Genomic DNA, 20,798 nt, shown 5'->3' on the forward strand with positions numbered 1-20,798 from the left:
AGCCCTTTGAGTTGCCTTGTGTCTGAATTGTGCTATACAAATAAACTTGCCTTGCCTACATTATATATTACTTTAAATATTAAATATACATATATATTATATTACTGTTGTTTTGCACCTACAGACCACAGCAAATTTCTCGTGTGTAAACTTACCTGGCTATTAATATATAATGTAATATATTTTAAAAGTAACCCAACACTGGTTAAATCTCATCTAAACGCAACGTTTTCACCTCAATGTCGAGATTTATTGCCGATGCTGTAAATTCCTACATCCAGCGAAGGCAGCACCGTCGCAGAGGAGCGCACCGCCGCTCTGCGCTCTGATTGGCTGCTCGGCGGCGGTGGGCGGGTCCTCCTGCGGTGCGCGGAGACAATAGAGAGCGGTTCCAGGGACGCTCGTCAGCGGGGCAGAGAGTGACGGACGGCGGCGGTGCAGACAGCCGAGGAGCCCTGGAAGAAAAGACAGACGACGGACCGCAAACACACCACGGATCTGCTCCCTGACAGCCGGCCGCTGTCTGGATGGACTGACAGATAATTACTGCACATTTTTAAAGGTAAGATGACAACAATTAACTCCTCATTAATTATATCTTTTACGTGTGTTTTTATTCAGGTTGTGTTTTTGCATTAATTGTCTCGTTCATGCGTCTTTGTGCGGCTGCTGTGAAACATCACACCGGGAGCTGCTGCTGCTGCTGCTGTGTTTACGTACCGGCAAAAAAAAAAAAATCCTCATTTCAACCTATTTTTTCCCTCTAAACTGCTTTTAAATCTGATTTTAAATGATTATAAACAAAACAAAAGTTAACACCTGCACCATGTGGACAAACAGAACAAAAGAGCTGCTGTCAACCTTTTGTTGTGCACATCTGCACACACCACACACACACACACACACACACTGCCTTTGAATCAGTATTTGTGGATTTATTGATCACATTTCTACACATGATCATGATTTATTTCTCACGTGCACTCACTCCAGCCCACCTGGCTTCACGTGCAGCTGCGCGTTGTGAGGATGTTTCTGATGCTTTGTGTCTGATGCAGAGCTGATTCACTCTTCATGTCTTTGTGCTGCAGTTTGTTGGTTTCTTGTGACTCGCAGACTGTAAACAGTGTGACTGACACTGGCATCACGTCTCCATGAGTCTCCATGAGTCCTGTGGAGGATGAGACACTGTGGATGATTTAAAACCTGGTGTGTCTGCTCAGGTTTTTTGTGTGAATTAAAGGGAAAACAGCATCAAAGAGCGTTTGAGCTGCCGAGATTTTGTTGTCTGAGCTCTCGTATCTTCGATTTATTGATTGGTTCCTTGGCAGAATAATAATCAGCAGCTGTTTTGATCATAAATTAGTCTTTTCAGGCATTTTTCAAGCAAAATTGATCTTGTTTCAGCTTCTCAGTTGAGCTGATTTGCTGCTTTTTCATAGATTTTATACTTTTAATGAACAAAAAACATCTATAGACGTCACCTTGGACTCTTGGAAGTTGAGATTTATTGTATATTTCACAATTTCACTATATGATTAATTGGAAAAGATACTAAGAAGATTCATTGATAATTAAAAACAGTATTTTGTTGCAGTTTTGCTGTTTTTTTTTTTTTTTTAAGCATGATGTCATGTGTAGCTGTGAAGCTGGAGATGTCGTTTTCAAACAGCTAATGAAGCTAAAGTTAGCTTCCTTTGCTAGTTGGAGATGCTGTTTTTTTAGTTAGCTTACTTAGCTAGCTAGCTACAAGCAGCAATTGTGCTACAAAAAAATACTATCTTTATCTTTTGATTAAACAAAACATTTGAAGACGACGTTTTCAAACAGCTAAAGATGCTAAAGTTAGCTTCCCTTGCTAGCTAGCGACAGCTAATAAACCTGCCGACGGTCAGAGCAAGAAATGTTGACAGTCACATAACAAAATATAAAAAGCTGCTTTGTAATTTGGTCTGAAATAATAACATTAAAATATTAGCAAGTATTTTAAAAAGCAAATGAAGCTAGCTAGCAAATGAAGCTAAAGTTAGCTTCATTAGCTGCGAGTAATTGGATAAAAATTAAGTAGCTTGATCGATGATGATGTTGGAGGTCTTTTAGCATGATATCATGTTTGTAGCCATGACAGCTGTTTTCTAACAACTAATCAAGCTAACTTTAGCTTAGTTAGCTAGCTAGCTACAAGTAACGAACATGCCAGCAGTCTGGGACAGAAAAAATGAAGTATTTCAAAAAGAAAATTTACCGTCATTATCTTCAGGTTCTGTACTTTTGATTAAACAAAACATTTGAAGATTTTCAAACAGCTAATGAAGCTAAACTTAGTTCTGTTTGCTGTCTCGTTGCAAAGTGAGTGGATTATGTGTGGCGGACCCCACCATCAGCTAAACATCAACACCATCACCAAAGACACCTGTGTTTGTTCAGAGGTAATATTCGGATGTACAGCCACATCTTAGGCTAGCTAACGTGTAGCGGTCGGCACCGTAGTCTGTAGTCAGGAGTAAATACATAGAGTACTTTATTGATCCCAAGAAGGGGAAAAGAGGACGTACAGCCACATCCTTACATCATGTGTTTTAGTCTGTACCCGGCTTAGCGGCACCGGTGTCGTCATGTTTGACCTAGCAACAGTAACTAAGAGGGGCGGGATTTAGGATCAATACATTAAAGATGTCACCTCGGAGTCAGGGAAGTTGTTTTTTCTTTGTCTTGACGCTACACTTTAAAATAATTTGTAGATTAATCAATACTGAAAATAAGCGTCGTGCTCTGAGATATGTGTCTGTTGTCTGTCTACAGTGATGCATGTGCAGCCGGCCGCCCAGCAGAGACACATTAACAGTGCAGAGAAAGACAGAAAGTCAGAGAAGAAGAAAGAGAGGCCGAGATTAAAACAGACAAAGGAGGGTGGGGGGGTGACATTACCTACTGTAGCGTGGGGTTCACAGCAGCAGAAACGGGTTGGCATTAACGCAGAGCGCCCAGTGATGTGCCGCCGAGCGTGCAGGCACAAAGCCCCAGTGTTCGCACATGCTGGAGGCCGAGCCAGTTAAAGCCTGGCTGCTTTGATGTGCTCCACGGCTCCATGAGGGCCGAGCCCGGGCCGGAGGGCCGAGCCGCGGGCCGGAGGGCCGAGCCGCGGGCCGTCCACACGGGGAGACACGTCCACACGCAACAGGGACGGCGTGAAGGCCAGAGCCGAGTCCGTGACGGTCGGCGGGACCGAGTTTTAGTTCTGCAAACATTTGTGCAGGAGAGAGCTGCTCGTGGGGCAGAAATAATCTCTGGGGTTTTTGTTTTCTCAGCAGGGCAGATTCAGACAATAACATTTTACACACATGTTAGTTCACTGGCACCGACTCACAGCAGAGGTAAGAATGACAGAGGACGAGACTGAAAGGCCCGAAGAGACGAGCGCAGGAGCGATGTCTGCTCACTTTGTGTCCGAAAAGTAAAAAGTGGTGTCCATCGCAACCTCCCAGAGCCCAGAGAGGTTCTGTTTCGTTCCAAGTCCCAAATGTCAACTGAGCTTCCACTGAAAACACCAGATTTGTTTGGAGCGATGAGATCGAAACCTTCCTCAGTCCGAAACCCCAAAGATATTCAGCTAACGGTGAAATGTGACAAAGAAAAGCAGCAAATCGTCACATTTGAGCCTAAAACACGACAATGTTTCTGTTCTTAATCTGTTTTTTAGCTTTAAAAGTGATTAATCAATCATCAAAATTAGACACATTACACTTCACCGTTGTTGAAACACTGAAACGTGACAGTCAGCGAGTCGCTTCTGTCGTGTTTGAGGAGGAAAAGCCCTAAAAAAAATGTGAGAACTAAGTGTTTTAACCCAAAATACATGATCCTGCCATCGCAGCGCCCAATGTGACGTCTTGTTCCTGAACCCAAATGTCAACCGAGCGTCCACTGAAGAGAAGAAAACATCTGATCTGTGAGGAGCGACGAGGACAATGTCAGAAAATGGTGAAAAATGGGGAAATGTCGTCCTCAAACGTTTAGTTTCGTCCACGTCCCCAAAAATATTCAGTTTACTGTCATCGAGGAGGAAAGAAACCAAAAAATAGTCACATTTAAGAAGCTGGAATTAAGATAATTTAGACTTTATTTCCTTTAAAAAAAAGTCCTCAAACCAACTAACGATTATCAAACCAGTTGGTGATTAATTAAATACAGTGACAACTAACAGATTCAATAAGATTTTCAGTTTACAGCAGATTTTAGAGACTGAAACTGAAGAATATTTTGCATTTTTTAACTAGTTTTGCTCTAAAAGTGACGAACGGATCATCAAGTTATTCAACACTTATCTGTCGATCCACTAACTGATCGGTGAATTGATGGTTTCAGCTCTACTGAAGCTGTTTCTCTGTGCTGAAGCTCAGTACATCGGGCCTCCCGCCGGCCCAGCAGGTCAACAGCTCAGGTAATTAAACAACCTGCCAGACTGGCACAACTCAAACTCCACATTGTGCCGAATCACTGACCCTCGAATATTAAACTGGAGCTACAATAACTACCAAACCGTTCACGTTCAGTGAGTTTGAAGCTGTTGTGTGGATGAAACCTGCAGGACGGTGTTGGTGTTTCCTGTAAAGTCAGACGAGGAGATGACGAGAGACGAGGAGCTGACAGGTCTCCACTGTCTTCATCCGTCCTCCACTTTATAACCCCGACAGAGACGAGCAGTCAGAGTTCATAAATCACAGCGCTGATTTAATTTCCTTCGGCCTGTCGTCGTGTTTTTTTCGAGCTCGCTGAAACAGATAAAAGTCCGTCCCGGTTTGGTGTTTTTCAGACGGAGACGATGCAGCCGAGCGTGAAACAGTAACTGATGATTGTTGCTCACGATTATTACATTTACTCATGTTTGATGTGGCTGAGGTGAAAGGGACAGTGTGAGTTTCAGAGACGTCTGCCTTCTCTCTGATGTGACCAGCTGGATGGCGCTCGGCGCTCAAAGCGGCAAAAAATACATCTTAAAAATCTTAAAAGTAAAGTTGAAGCTAAGCTAAGTAGTTTATGTTCGGCCCTGTTGGTTTCATCATGTTAACTGTGGGTTAAATAAATAAGATATGTGGATATTTTTAAAGCATTTCCCTCGTTTTATAATAATAATAATAATAATAATAAATCATAACACCTTGTTGAAAAGCAAACAAAAACAAAGAGTCTGTAAACATGTTAGCGGCTCTGTGAGGTCGCTTTGAGCTAACATGCGAACAATAACAATGCTAACATCCTGAAAGCTAAGCACAACCATGTTAATCACCAGTTATCGTGCTAATATGTGCTAATTAGCACGCAACACAAAGTGCAGCTGAGGCTAATGTGTTTGCGATTAGCTCTGCAGCTATTTAAATGCACCGGTTGTCATTTTTGCTGATAAGCAGTGTCGGATCATGGGAAACTATCTGTTTTAAAGTTTTAATTCACGTTACGTTTAGTCGTGTTCACCGACTTCCTGATGTTTTCCCAGAAGTCACAGCGACAAACGCGGCGTTACCAAATCTCTCCAGTTTGAAACGTCGTTGAAAAGATTTGGGTTAATGTCAGAACACAACTCAACAAAATATAAAACACAGGTTTAGTTGATTTTAGACAAAATATTACATATTACATTTGTAATCATTAATTATTGCACAATTTAGTCTTGTTTAAAGGTCGTATTTGTAAGAAAAGTCGATTTTTAAGTCTCATTCACCATTCGTCATGAGACTTAAAAATCGACTTTTCTTAGAAATAGCACCTTTAAGGGAACATAAGATGCGCGAATTACTCCTTTAATACTCAGGATAAAAGTTTATAAGTTGTTTTTCTCCTCTCTCTAAAAGATTTTGTCGGCGTTTGTTTGCTTAAGTATTTTTTTGCTCGGCTGACGTATTGATTTAACTTTACAGATGATTAATTAGGCGCTTGGATCAGATTAGATGTTGTACAAGTCGATGTTGGCCTGAACACAAACGAGGTGGTGGAGGCAGTTTTTCTGCAGGTTCTTCATGTGCAGCGAAACGAGACGATCACTCTGCAGTTTCCTCGGGTTCGTTACGTTCACGTACAGTTAATATGGGCTGTAAATGTCGAGTTTGAGTCCAGAACATGTAGCTCTTCTCTCTGCCGGTGTGTTCGTCTGTGGATCTGAAGGGACCACGAACACGTCTTGGCAGCGTTTCAGCGAAAAAGGCCATGAATAGATTCATAAACAAGTTGTGTGATGTTAAAAATCCATCCTGAAACTAACTGGATGTCGGGAGCAGCGAGATCTCTCGTCTCTGTTCTGGCAAGCGTCGCTCTGCTCAGAGCTCAGATTGATTTACTGACGTTTTTCGGGGGAGACCTGAGAGCTTTTTGCATCGCAGGAGTTGAAGTCTGCCTGAAATAAAAAGCTTGCACAAGCTTCTCCGTGTGTCGAGGGAAGAGAGAAACGTTCTGACCTTTAGTTGTGTTTTATTTTCTGTGACCAGAAATTAGAGCAGAGTCGGTCACACATTCATCTCTCGCCCGTGGCTTCGTGTCGACGCTGTTGTGCTTGTTTACAGACTCACAATATTTTGTTATTTTCAGAGTGTGTTGTGTTGCTCACAAATGCCGCCACTTTGGATGTTGCGCTGTGTTTTCTGTGCATGTAGCCGGACGGTTGTTACGTAAGAGTGTTTGTCCGTATGTCTGCACATATTCAGGTAAATGTTTATAATCGATAGTTAGCTGAGAGTGTCGGCGTTAGAGGAAGATGAGAGCTGTGTTGATAAAGACGGCTAAAAATAGTAATAATGCTTTGGGGACATAAACAGGAAGTATCATGTTGTAGTGAGTTATAGTGCGTTCATGTGGACTGACAAGGAGTGTCTTTTGTTTTATCGTAAGCAGATTTATGGACATTTATTCAGGCTAGATATCAGATATAAAACGATATATATCCAGTATTCTCAAACTGTGGTACCCAGAGGAAGCTAACAAAGGTTTATTTTGAAAATGAAATCAAAATACTGCAGAATTTCTTTTTGTCTTCCTTGTAATATGTTTGTTTCAGCCTGCCACGTAGTCACGTTCATACACGTAGCTAATCCATGAATAGCTACAACCTCAACTCAAACTCATGGCGAGTGAGTAAGTAAGTAATAACGCTTCAAACGTGGCTCCAGACAGGTGAGATCGGCCAAGAAATGTGAAGAAGGAAGAGAACAACTCAACAGGAAGTAACCCGAGCATGAGCGCTAGTGGCTACTTGAACAGCGCCTGCTAACGTCAGCAGCAAACGGTTGAAAACAACGAGGCTGCATCCAAATGTTCGACCACCACCACGCTTGCAGACTCACCAACTTTTGCGGGAGCATTCGCGGGAAGCCCAGTGAGTCTTGAGGTCTGTCCAAACCCACTATTACAGACTTCCAGATAGTCTGCTTGATGAGGGGACTTCACTGATCTAATAACGTTGTATAAGCGTTACTTGAATCACGTTGGCCAGAAATAACATTTAACCACGTCATGACACAGAAACACGTAGAAGTAAAGGTCATAGAGGCGAGCAACTTGACGTGATGACAGTCAGAGTTGTATTTTTTGGTGTAAACAGTTTGAAAGACACTGATATATGTGATATACGTCACACTGAGGAAGACGAGTGAAAGGTCGTTGACACGGCGAGCTTGTCTCCCTGCAGCCTGATCTCCAAACAGGTGTTTCTCACAGCGGGCGTCGTTCACCTCCTCCCTCCTGCTCGCTGCAACAGACAGGTAGCATGAGAGAGGAGGCGCAGCAGCTACGACACAATGAAGCCTGGCTGAGCTCCAGCTGCGCTTTGAGTGTCGACGAGCGTTTCAAGACAGCGAGGCGGTCTCATCCCCTCTCGCCCGGGAGGCAAACGGGGGCCCTGGCGCTCGTCGAGGCCCCTCTGGGGAGCAGCCTTGGCACGGTTACCCTGAGAAGGAGCACCGGGGCTGCTGGGAGCTGCAGCCAACAGAAAGATGCTACTAATTAGTGCTGGTTGTGACTTTTCTTTCATCTGCGGGCCTCTTTGATACGACAGCAGCAGCAGGAGAGAAACATACGAGCGTGTGTTTATACTCGGGAGGTTATAGAGGAGGGAGCCGAGCGTGACGCTGTACATACCGCACGCATACATGTCAAGGTTTTTATGGTCTACAGTGAAGCTCAGAGCGAAACGAGGCTGCAGAAAACATGTTGATGAGCCCAGAAGACACAAGTGGGGTCTTTGTTTCAGCTGCTACATGCTACGAATGACAGATTCAGTGTTGTGACCAGCAGGTTCAGGCTTCTGTCGATTAGTTTTCCGTCTTTTAAATGTCGATTAGTGTTTCCCGAAGCCGAAGACGACGTCCTCGAATGTCTCGTTTTGTCCACAACTCAAAAAATATTCAGTTTACTGTCACAGAGGAAGAAAAGAAACCAGAAAGTATTCACATTTAAGAAGCTCAGAGAGTTTTACACTTTCAAAATACAGTTGCAGCTCTAGTTTTTCTTTTCATCAGTCAAGTTTTCAGCCAAATGTGACACAAGTTACAATGAATGCACGTTTACATCCACAAAATATGAAAGACATTTGGTCTCTGGCTTGGTGTCCTGAAGCCGTCTGTGGGGACATGAAATCTGCTCGTCCTCCAAATCTGAGAACAATGAGCCTGATGATGATCGTGATGTTCGGACGGGTCGGGTCTCCTCTCAGACTGTCGGTGTTGTTCGGTGAGACATGTCGTCCTCTGAGGCTTCGTCAGATCCAATCAGCTGCTCTTTATTCACGTGGACACAAACCCCGCTTTCATTGACCGCGTTGCGGACGTTGTAGCCGTGCAGATAAACTCGTTATTTATGAAATAATTTCAATTAAAGCCAGACTCTGAAGCGAGGAGACTGTGAGCAGGTAGTTGGTTGTTTGTTTGCAGCTCTCTCTGCTCCGCTCTGTGTTTTATTGACCTTGTCAGAGGATGCTGAGTGGACCGGTGATGGACAGCCAGTTGGCTCCTTCGGGCTCCGGCTGACTCCTCATTTTTATCTGCTCGTCGCACTTTTAATGCTCAGCACATACTGTTTGTGTCCGGAGCTGTTTTCAACCCGCCGCTGTCGCTGCAGGACCGTCAAAGTTTCCTTTGTTTGTGTGTATTTTTCAGTTTAACGTGTTGATCTGAGAGTTTTGATTGTTTTGATGACACACGAGAAGAATAACCGTTGATTTAGACATGTGACATCAGCAAACTTGAAGTTGAAACTTCTATTAAATTCACGGGACCTTGAAACAAAAACCCGACAGCTGTCCTCCAAACGCTCCAAGTATTTTGAAGTTTGGCCCTCAGAGCTGGATTTAAGCATTTTTGTGATTCCTTACATGTTTATTTTAAACCTCAAGCTGTCGTTTTCTTTAGTCTGTGGCCTTTAAGGTAAACGAGGTCCCCGACCTCGACGCCGCGATCAAACGAATCCAAACAAAACAAAACATAAAAGTCGTCTTCAATCATGACCTGAAAATGGAGACTGAGGTGGATCTGCTGTTGTCTAGAGAAGCTCTTTTTACTTTTGTGCTGCAAAATGAAGATCGATGTTGGTTTTAAATCTTCTCTCAAGCAGCACCAGCGCCACACGATATATAGAATAAATGATAATAATAATAAAACCAAAAACTAAACAGCAGATCTCAGGACAAATGACCATTATCCTGTTTTTGTACGTGCCTTTTCGATTAAAAGTTGTAAATACATGCAAAAACAATTGTAGCACAGAAATGACAAAACAGTCTTGGTCGTTGTGAAAATGTGAAACCGCTGCTGTTTATCGTTTTGTCTAAAGAACGGATCGAGTGTATCGAGATGTTTGTTTGTTTATGTCGTCAGTAAAAGAACAAAGCAATCGCTGTCATGTTGTTGTCGGAGAATATAAATATCGTCTTCAGTCACGTCTCGAGGACGTCGTCTGATTTCTGACTTTAATGAAAAGCACAGATCACAGTTGTCGTCTCGCTGCAGCCCTCTCTACACGAGCATACTGTGTGTTTCTGTTTGCTGTCATTGTTTTCACGCTGCTTTACTGCAGATTCGTGTTGCACACTTCCTCTCGACACGCAACGCTCACGCTGCAGACAGGAGCCGTCTCCACAGATGGACACGGGACGAGGCGAGCATCCTGTCTCGTTCAACGCCGTCTCGTCCCCGTTAATGAGAGATGGTACATTTCTGCTGCGCCATCGGGGCTGTGAAGTCTCTCCAGTCATTCACAGATCTTGGCTGTCGGCGGGTTTGACGAGCGGCTTCTCGCGGAAAGCAGAAGGAGGAAGGTGAGACAGATCTGCTGAGGACGGGAGCCCGAGAAACACGTCGGGTCAGAATTAGACTTTCATTAACGAGGAGGATCATTAATCAGCTGCAGACGATCAGCTCGACAAATAGAAACACTGTCTCCTCTCAGGTCCAGTCTGTCTGGCTTTTGCACTGGCACAGACTTCCCTGGGTTTGCCTGCATGCGTCGCTTGGAAACGGCAAGAAAACACTCTGGAGTTAAATCGAGACTTTGACGTCTTTCTTCACGACAGTTAGAAAGATTGTTCGCTGCAGACGGGCGTTGAAAACACTCTCCACCTGTCTTCCTGTCTTTCATCTTTGTCTCTGTTCCCTGTGATCATTTTTTCATGAAGTCACAACACAATCAGAAGGTTGTGTAACAGTTCATTTGGCCTGGAGACAAAGCCTCCTGCTGCTAACAGGTCATATGCACATACAGCGCAGTTACAGTGGGAGTCTTGTGAGACTGGAGACATGGGCGGACACCGGTCACATACTGAACCTTTCTTTTCCTTCCTGCTCCTCCTTTCCACAGGAACATCCGTCTCCAGACCAGCCCTCGGCCCTCGGCTCCGGCCCCGTCCCTCCACAACTATGAACTCCTCGCCCCACGGCTCCCGCGCCTCCATCGACATCCTGGAGGAGCTCCAGCTGATTGCCGCGCAGAACCTGGAGAAACTGGACATCAATAAATACTACGAGGTCGTCTGTGAACTGGGGAAGGGCACCTATGGGAAGGTGGACCTGGTCGTCCACAAAATCAGAGGTAACTGCTGAGTGTCTGAGATGTTTCTGATCAGTCAGACGTTCGATTTCTCCACGATTTTTCTTTTAGAGCAGCAACAGTGACTTTATTCCCCCGAACTCTTCACCATCACTGACGGCTAAATTAGCCTAGCGAAGATGCAGCAGGAGGTTCAGAGGCATAACAGGAAATATGAACGAGTGGAAGAGTTCACATAAATCTGGAGTAAAAAAATACATTTCTCTTAAAAAAAAAATTCACAAGTTTTATTTTTCCATGTGTGAAACAAGTGAATTTTTTGTGTGAAGCCCAGCGGGAAAAAAGGATTTGGCAGGAGAATTTTTTTTAAGGCTCATTTTCAAAATTCTCACAGAAATGTGTTTTTTGGGGGGTTTTTTGGACAAAAATAAATAAATTTAAAAAATTTTTTAAAAAAATCCCGTGTGTAGATCGAGTGACAAAATATTTTTTTCTGGACTTTTTTTTTTTTTTTTTTTTTTCTCGATTTAAAAAAAATGGTTTATTTTATTTATTTATTATTTTAATAATAAAATAAATAAATAAATAAAACATTTTTTTTTTAAAATGCTCCTGAATTTTCCTGTGTGAAACCGAGTGAGGGAAAAAACATTTTCAGGATATTTTTTTAATTGCATATGTTACATCTCTCACGTGTGGAGAACAATGAAATTCGTGAACTAGCGAGGGTTCCTACTCTGCGCTCGGTTAGCTTTAGCCTCAGTTTGTCAGCGTGATATCATGTCTGTAGCCATGACTCAGCAAAAAACTAATGAAGCTAATATTAGCTCAATTAGCTTAGCTAGTTACAGCTAATAAATGTGCCAGTGACGGATCATACATCGTTTCATCCGGCAAACATTGACAGTTTCTGGGTCGAGGAGGCTGCTGGTGTCTGAAATCATTGTTTGAGGAACCATTAGTGGGAAATCTTCCACCCAGATCCTGACAGGTCTTTAACGAAGCGTTAATTAGATGCCTAAAACATCATGTGAAATGTCAGGACAGTTAATGTTCACGTCCGATGTTTGCTTCGTTTCAAAAGGCACTTAGAATAAAAGGAAACGAAAAGGTCCAACGCTGACGAGTCGGTCTCTGCTCAGACGGAGCAGGAGGCAGTTTGCCTTTCAATTTTCAATCCATCACCTCTTGTGGGAGGAAAGATTTCCTTGACTCACCTCCAGAATTGTATTTGGGCCGAGCGAGCGGATCTACAGGGCAAAATGTGATGCTGCTCTCTTTTGTGGCTCTACTTTGTGATAACAAGGCCATTTTACATAATAACACTGCAGAGTGCAGCTTTAAAACGCTGCGCTTTGGTATCGCAGCAGCGGCGCACACTGAGTCAGAAATAATGCTGTTTTCACTCTCCTCCTGCTCGGGCGTGTAATCGGCGAGCAGGTAAAGCACTCTCGTTCGTCTCTGAAGTGTTTACTTTTCAAAATGAATTTTGAAAAACCACCTCTGAGGTGATGCGGGCCACCTTTATGCAGCAATTTAGCATCGATTTGGATACAAACTGCCTGAATTCGCTACTTAACTAATAGAAATCTGTTCAACCTCTTCACATTAAAAGCCCAAATGTCGACCATCTGCCGCGAGCGTCTTAATAGTCGCTTTTATGGAGCAAAAAGCTGCAGCGACAGGACCGGTTCTGAGTGGCTGCAGTCTGTCACCGAGATGAATTCTGACCTTTCTGGGCCCGTGAGGTGTGCAGCTGAAGGATGTAAGACACGGTGTGTACCTGGGGTTTCATTATGCCGCTGCATCGCGACGTCGTTTCACCGCCGTCACAGAACAAACAGAGCTTTTAATCCTCCACCCTCTGGTGGCTGACGGCGCTCAGAATAAATGTCATGTTAACTGTGGAAGTAAATGGACTGAAGGTGAAGTCATTTCTGACCTTTTGAATCATAATTTTGCGCGAATGCATCACAATGAAGACGGGAAATTTAATGCAAATCAAAAGTGCTGAAGCTGTTAAGAAACGGATGAATTCATATTACAGCTGCACAGCAAACTGAGGCTGTCGGTAACATTTCATTAAAATACAGTCCTGTTAAAAAAATCATTTCCAAACAGCAGAACAGTTTGAATATCTCGTATTTATTAGCAGATTCTCAACAACAACCCGCTCCACTAATAATACAGCAAATATGATCCACCTGAGACAGGAAGCTTTGAAGGATTCAGATTGTTTACTTGGGTAAATATTTTTTTTAAAATAAAGCTAAACTGTAGTTTACAGTTTACTAAACTAACTGTAAAATATCCCATCACAAGTAGAAGTCCTGCATTGAAAATATTACAGTTAAAGTATGTAAAAATGCAATGAAGAACTGGTACTTAAAGTACAAAGTAAAAAGTACTTTTGGCAGAAGAAAAACACAAAACCTTAATTATTATAATTGAAATAATTCAAACAAAAAAGCAAATCCTCATATTTAGCTATAAAGTGGCATCGTAAAAAAATACTGAAGTACAAATCTGACTACAGAAACAGACACAAAACGACTACAAAGACACACAAAATGACTACAAAGAGACACAAAACGGCTAGAAAAAGACATAAAATGGCTTCAGTGGCAGAGACAAAACTACAAAGAGACACAAAGCAATTACAGGGAAAACCTCTGCAAGAAGACACAAAATGACTAAAGGAGCACAGAGACTAATCCTCCTTTTTGTCTTCTTTTTGTGGTTTTCAGATGCAAAGAGTCACAAAAAAACTATAAATAAACACAAAATGATTACAGAGTCACAGACACACAAAACAGCCGTGTTTGTTAATCCTGTTGTCTCTGGCTGACAGTAGTGACGGTGACATTGTGGGTCAGTCGGGTAGATTAACTTTTACAAATGTAGGTTATCTTTAGCTTTATCGTCTGACCTGAAACAGTTGTAGCTTTACGAGTCGGCTGAGTTCCCCTGAGCAGATGGTGCTCCAGAGGCTACAGGAGTGTTTCTTGTAATAGACGATTTCTACACTGTGGTTTTACTACAGTTAGTCAGGTGAGAGAAAAGAGTCAGTCTCAGTTGTGATTATCCAGTGAGACTTTCATTTTTCTAAGATCGGAGTCCGCTTGGAAATCACAGAAAAAAGGACGCCTCTTATAATAACAGAACTTGCCTAAGAAATATCACATTTTTAAGTTTTATCTTGTATCAGAATAATCCAGTGATGGTTGTCTGTCAATCCAGATGTTCACTGCAAACGGGAACAACCAATAATTAATTCGGCATATTTTTAATAGCACAAATTTACCAAAAATTGAACAAATACAGGTTTTAAAACATAAAAAAACAGGCTCAAGTCACAGCCCACAGTGTGATTCAGTGCAGTATTATAACATACATCCCCCAAAGCATTATGGGAACTGAATAATGAGACGCGACAACACCACCAAGAATATAATTTATTTATTTCCTCCCCGTCAACACGAGGTAAACCCCTCCTGTATCACAGCTCCTCTTGACCTTTTCCTGAAGTGGCTTCTCGCTGTAAAAAGCCCGGCGCACTTTGCGGAGCTGATCCGGTGCTATTGGAGAAGTGTCCCCTCTCATCTTCGCTGACACAGCGACTGTTGGTGCAGGGAGAGGCAGACGTGGCAGCTCTCCAGGTTATTGTCTGGGGTATTTCAGATTAGCCCTGGTAATGTCTCTCCTGCTGAGGGGGGATACGAGGTGAGACGGGTGAGTCGAGGCCCTGAATCGCGTCCTCACAAACTGCCTCCACGTGTTCCCTCCAGACGACTTGATGTCTTTTTGTGTCCTTTTAAAGGATTATATCAGGTGAAATGATTCACTGCAGGCAGAATGAAACCTCAGTCGTCGTCTTTGGGTTTCTAAAGCCTTAATCCCTTCAGTCCCTTCCCCTCCATTTTGTACGTTCACGCCTGCAGGGGCTGGGTGTCCTGATTCTTGTTGGGATGAAGTGAGAGGGTGAATTATTGAGGCACACTTCAAACTGAGGTTGTGTGAATGTGTTATTTTCTTTTTAACAAGCGTAAAACAGTCACAACTACAGAGACATCGTAAAACTAGGTTTTTCGTAACATTAACGCGAGCTAGTGTCAATATCTTAATGCTGATTTGTTCAGAAGGTAAAAAAAAAAAGATTCTCCTGAAAAAAGTTTTGGGGGAAAAAACAACTAAACTAATTCTTCTCAATAAAACGAAAAGTTTTACAAACAAATTATTCTCAAGATATTTTTACTCAGTTTTCCTTTTGATTTTTTTTTTTGATTTTTTAAGATTTTCTTTATTTATTATTTTTTTAATTATATTTTTTACATATGAAAAGAAACTTTTTTTGGAAGAAACTTTTTCTCCTGAAGATTCATTTTTTAAAACTCGGTTTCACACATGACAAAACAAAAATCTTCTGAAAATGTTTTTTACTGTTTAAAAAAAATGTTTTCTCCTGAAGAGTTTCTTCTGAAGGTTAAACTCATTTTCACCTAAAAAAAATAATTTTTGAAAAAAATAATTTGTTCTCAAAATGTGTTGTTTTTTTTACATGGAAAAAAAATTTGGAAGAAACTTTTTCTTCTGATTTTTTTTCCAAATATTAAAAAAAAAAATCTCCTGAAAATTTTTTTTACATATGAAAAATAAATTTCCTCTTGAGAATTTTCTTCTGAATGTTAAACTCAGTATCACAATTGGAAAAAAAGTTGTAAAAAATAAATCTCAGGAAAATGTTTCAACTTTTTTTTTAAACAAATTGTCCTGACAATAATTATTTTTACTCGGTTTCACACATGAAAAAAAAAATAAAAAATAAAAAAAACAGATGAAATTATTTCTTTCACATATGAAAAAAAAATCTTTGAAAAATAATGTTTTGAAAAAAAATCGAAAAAACAATTTTCAATGAATCTTTTTTTAGCCCATTTTTTTAACTAATCACTGCTTCTGAAGACGGTCTGTTTATGTAAGCGCCATCAATGCCTCCTGATGACGTACGAGGGTCCTGAAGGGCTCTTCTGTTTCATTAGGAGAGATTTAAACCACCACCCAGTGAAACTCTGTACTGAAGAGCAAAGGGACGCTTGAAAACGAGGGTTAAAAATTGGAAATAGGATTAAGCCTTTAGGTCTACGAGGACAGTTTGAAGCTATAAGTGTCCCTTTACTGCAAAATCCTCCACATGAAAGTAGATCAGCTCCATGTTGAAGCTGAGGCAACATCCTGGTCACTCTGAGGGTTTTAAATACTTACAGTATAAATCTCCTGCAGAAAAAAAACACCAGGATTTAATTCAGTGACGTTGAAGATTTTAATTATTCATCGAATCTTGAAACTATTTTAATTAAGATTCATGCACGCAATTAGGCCGCCGTGAAATAAATCCCCAAACACTTTAATGTGAGAACAAGAAGCGAGGAATGAGATTGGGGTTATGTAACGCGGCTCTGTCCTCCTTTTTCAGGCACCAAGATGGCCCTGAAGTTTCTGAGGAAGAAGACCACCAAGCTGAAGAGCTTCCTGAGAGAGTACAGCATCTCCCTCTATCTGTCGCCCTGCCCGTTCATCATCAACATGTACGGCATCGCCTTCGAAACGGACGAGTACTACATCTTCGCTCAGGAGTACGCTCTGGCTGGAGATCTGTTTGACATCATCCCTCCACAGGTGAGGTGGAGAATAAAGACCAAATTATTTCCTCTTGATCCCCCAAATACTGGAAACTATTTTTACAGCGTTGTTTCCACTCAAGCCACAGATGCATCCACGCTGTGTCACCTTTGTTCACAGATTGGATCCACTGCTGTGTTATTTGGTGCCTGACATTTAGTTGTCAGCTCTGTGGGGAGTCAAAACACAAAAATACACCAGCCTTTTATTGTGAAGTGTTATCAAAATAAAAGCACAGAGGAGTCTCACCAGGGCTCTTTGACCTGGCAATATTTTAAATGATTAATCCGGTGAGAGCGCCTGAATATAGTTCAATCTTTATCTTATTTGTTCCATTTTTATCGTCTTCGCTCTGAGCTGTATGTCTGTTTCTGTTCAAGTACACCGGGAGTCAGATTTTTTGTTTGTGTCCTCAAACTTGTCAAATTAAACTGATTCTGACACAAACACAAAGCTGCAAATCAAGTTGACAGTGTTGACGGAGGGTTTCGTCACAGTCTGGAGCACAAAATGGAAACATTTCTTCTGAACGTTTAACTCACAGTTTAACATATGAAAAAGTATTTTTTGAAAAATACATTTCTCCCATATTTTTTTTTTTTTACTGTAACACACACACACACACAAAAAGCTGAAAACACATTTTTCACACACAAGAAGAAATCCGGAAAATTCCCCATTTTTTCCCTAGAAAATTCCCGTTTTTTCTGGCATTTCCCCGAAATTTTCGGAGAATTTTCTGGGAATTTTCCTGGAAATTTTGGGAATTTTCCCTGAAAATGACTGGAATTTTCCTGGAAACTATTCCGATTTTCTTTTTCTGACAATTTGTACATCAGTCTCAGAGTCTCACTTCCCTGTTAACACTTTTTATAGAGACAACATTCCCTAAGTGAGTATTGAGTGTGAGTATTGTGGACGGTGTTTGTGGGACACAAAATTCTCCTGAAACATTTTTTTACTCGGTTTCACACATGAACATTTTTTTTCTCTTGAAAACTTTCAGAAGAAAGTTTAATTTAGTTTCAAATATGACAAAAACATTTTTTTTTATTTCTCCTGAAAAATGTCTCATTTTACATATTAAATAAAAAATCCCCTGAAATGTTTTGTTTCACACATAAACAGATTGTTGTGATGAGCATGACCTCATTCTTCTTCTCTCTCTGTGTTCAGGTTGGACTTCCTGAGTCGGTGGCTAAACGCTGCGTCCACCAGGTGGCGATCGCCCTCGACTACCTGCACTGTAAGAAGCTGGTCCACCGAGACATCAAACCTGAGAACATCCTCATTTTTGACAAAGAGTGCCGCAAGGTCAAGCTGTCAGACTTTGGCATGACGCGGCGCGCCGGCTCTCCGGTGAAGCGCGTGAGCGGCACGATCCCGTACACGGCGCCCGAGCTGTGCGACACCTCGCGACACGAAGGCTTCTGCGTGGACTACAGCACGGACGTGTGGGCGTTTGGCGTGCTGCTCTTCTGCATGCTGACAGGAAACTTCCCCTGGGAGAAGGCCATGCCGAACGACGCCTTCTACGAAGAGTTTGTGCGCTGGCAGCGACGCCGGACGGGCACGGTGCCCTCGCAGTGGCGCCGCTTCACAGATGAAGCTCTGCGGATGTTTCGCAGGCTCCTCTCCATCGAGCAGGAGCGCCGCTGCTCCGTCAAAGAAGTCTTCAGCTACTTCAACCTGTGCTGGATGTTGGACACGGAAAACGGGAACAGCAGCAGCAGCGGCGGCAGCGGGGGCGTAGCAAGCAGCGCACCCCCTCTGGACATCAGCTCGTCCTCGTCTGAAGAGGACGTATTAGTGGACAGACTGAAGCAGCAGAGCCTGTCGCCGGCTTGTGTGGTGGCGAAGGGCAGCATCATGATGGACACCCACTACTCCTCCATGTCCACCAACAGCTCGCCGTCCTCCACCGGCAGCTACGACCGGGTCAACAGAGAAAACAACGAGCGAGGACGCATCCTGGTGGCCACGCCCATCGAGATCTGCGTGTAGAGGCGGCTGACGCTGCGCGACAGGCTGCCGGCTCACATGTGAAGGCTGCTGTGAGCCGACGAGGAAGATTCTCCGTGTGAAAGAGGAGGGAAGTGAGGAAAGTGTGACGACTGATGTTTGACGTCAGGAAGACTCTCTACAGTTTGACACACGACGTAGCGTCACTGCAGATTTACACTCATTTCTGATGAAGACGAACTCTGAGGAAATGACCAGTGAGACAATCACAAACCTCCTGAACGTGGCCGACACGAACAATGAACTCACTGGACGACCTGTAAAGAAGAAAAAAAAACACTGAAAAACATTCATAATCCTCGAGCAATATGTTCAAATGTTTGGAATAATCCAGTCACTGCAAAAAATAATCTGTGAAGAAAAAAGACGTGATCGTCTTTCAGTGAGATGATTTGTGACCGATGGTTCTGTTGTGTGTTTATGTAGTGAACCATCTTCATGTTTGGTAGATGTGTGTCTGTACGGTGTGAAGTTTTTCTTAGGTTCTTTTGTATATTTTTTAAGATTATTTATTTATGTCGGTTCAACATATTTATGATTTGTTTCATCAGAGATCTGAGGTCTGTTTTGTTTTGTTTTTTTCTGAGAAATAAAATGAATAGAAATTTGCAAAAACTGTAGAAGCAGGTGGTTTTGGTTTTCACAGATCTACATTTCTCTCGTCATCATGTTGTTGTAGATGTGCGTAGACTGTTTTTCTCACGTTAAAATGTCCTTTTTTATGTTTGCCTGTGATGCCTCAACCTACTTGTACAGTAGCAACAAATACGAGCGGCTGAGAACGCAGCTCAACAGAAGTGTTAATTGGGTTTCGCAATTGATTACATTTCAATAATCATCTATTTGGGAGAGAAGCACATCGAAGTATGATGAATAATCCTTATTTTCTACTTGCATGGTTAATATATTTGGATGTTTTTTCCCTCAAAAATAGGCAAGATACAGGAAATATTTGGAAAAATTCCAACACCAGAAGAATAAATCCAGTATTTGTGCCCTCTCGACCTTTTATTCCAGTTTTTTTGCTGTGTAATTCATGAGAAGGTTACGCCCTGAATAATGTGAGACCGGATGGGGAGAATGTAGAAAAACAAGTCTTTGGATTTTGGGATTTAAAAATGTTTCAGCTCTCTTGTGTTTTTCAGAAGTATTGCATGAAGTGATATTACTGTGGTGAACATTTGTTGAAATAAACACCCCGAGAAATAAAAAAATGATCTGTGTTTTTATTATTTTAAAGATATGATGTGTAGACAAGTAAATAAGTCCCGGAAACACTGATATGGATATTTTTCGGACCGTTTTTAAAAACAAATCCTGTCCACACGACCTTCGTGATACAAAGTATCTCCACGAGAACAGCAAAACGATGACAAACACTGTAACAGGCATGTCGGGCCAGTAGGTGGCGATAAAGTCTACATCGCCGATGCATCAAAAACCAGAGAAGAACATTCTGAGCATGTGCAGTGAGCTTCTCCCGTCGTACTAACCCTACTAAGGAAGAGCACCAGGCTTTAAAGCCAACTTCCCTAGTGGTCAAACTGTGTAATTACATCGTCACCTGATGCACTGCAGCCCAAAGGGGCTTTTTTCCATAAGCTTACATTATGAAAGAAGAATCTGCATCACAACATCCACAAAATGACTCGTTTGACTGTCACAATTAGATTTATTCAGTATGATAACATTTGGAAAGACAGCTCAGGTTTGTTTCCAATCTTGCCCAGCGGCCACTTGGGGCACAAAAAGCATTTTCTCCTACAGATCGCTATTAAAACTGTTGACACGACACCAAGAACGGCAAACGAGGTCGATTATGACTCTTTCTATTATGATTTTTTGATCCACGGAGGTTTTAAAACTGAGCAAGCTGAGAAGAGTGATTTTTAAATCTGTGACTATTTAAAGTCTTTGGGCCGAGTGGGGGAAACTCAATGGGCCACATAAACAGGAAGTAAACACAGAAGCCAGAAAACGTTCTTGGTCTTGGGCGCCATCTTTGCCTCTGGTATCCAGTTCATCTATAAATCTGATTCTTTCACCCAGTCGACCTTTTTTGACGTCATGCG

General features: G+C 42.1%; 1 protein-coding gene across 3 annotated transcripts; it reads left to right on the plus strand.

The window, feature by feature from the left end:
* The first annotated feature begins 200 nt into the window (after positions 1-200).
* unm_sa1261 (un-named sa1261) lies at positions 201-19,934 on the plus strand. 3 transcript variants are annotated; one of them, XM_084371472.1, is made up of 4 exons: positions 201-562; positions 10,837-11,067; positions 16,499-16,701; positions 17,881-19,934. In XM_084371472.1, exons 2-4 carry the CDS (start codon positions 10,896-10,898, stop codon positions 18,706-18,708), a joined length of 1,203 nt encoding a protein of 400 aa, XP_084227598.1. In that variant the 5' UTR covers positions 201-562; positions 10,837-10,895; the 3' UTR covers positions 18,709-19,934. The 3 variants fall into 3 exon arrangements, with proteins under 3 accessions (XP_084227598.1, XP_084227600.1, XP_084227599.1); XM_084371474.1 differs by lacking the exon at positions 201-562 and adding an exon at positions 9,821-10,297; XM_084371473.1 differs by lacking the exon at positions 201-562 and adding an exon at positions 10,307-10,723.
* The last annotated feature ends 864 nt before the right edge of the window (positions 19,935-20,798 follow it).

The sequence above is a fragment of the Pagrus pagrus genome, assembly GCF_965226575.1.
Source record: "Pagrus pagrus genome assembly, chromosome: 13".
Taxonomy (NCBI): domain Eukaryota; kingdom Metazoa; phylum Chordata; class Actinopteri; order Spariformes; family Sparidae; genus Pagrus; species Pagrus pagrus.

What these genes read in the sequence shown, in the direction of transcription:
- unm_sa1261 (XM_084371472.1), top strand. Translation starts at nt 10,896, where the DNA reads ATGAACTCCTCGCCCCACGGCTCCCGCGCCTCCATCGACATCCTGGAG. An exon ending in GGTCGTCCACAAAATCAGAG is followed by an intron (nt 11,068 to 16,498) that starts GTAACTGCTGAG and finishes CTCCTTTTTCAG; the next exon opens with GCACCAAGATGGCCCTGAAG. An exon ending in TTGACATCATCCCTCCACAG is followed by an intron (nt 16,702 to 17,880) that starts GTGAGGTGGAGA and finishes CTCTGTGTTCAG; the next exon opens with GTTGGACTTCCTGAGTCGGT.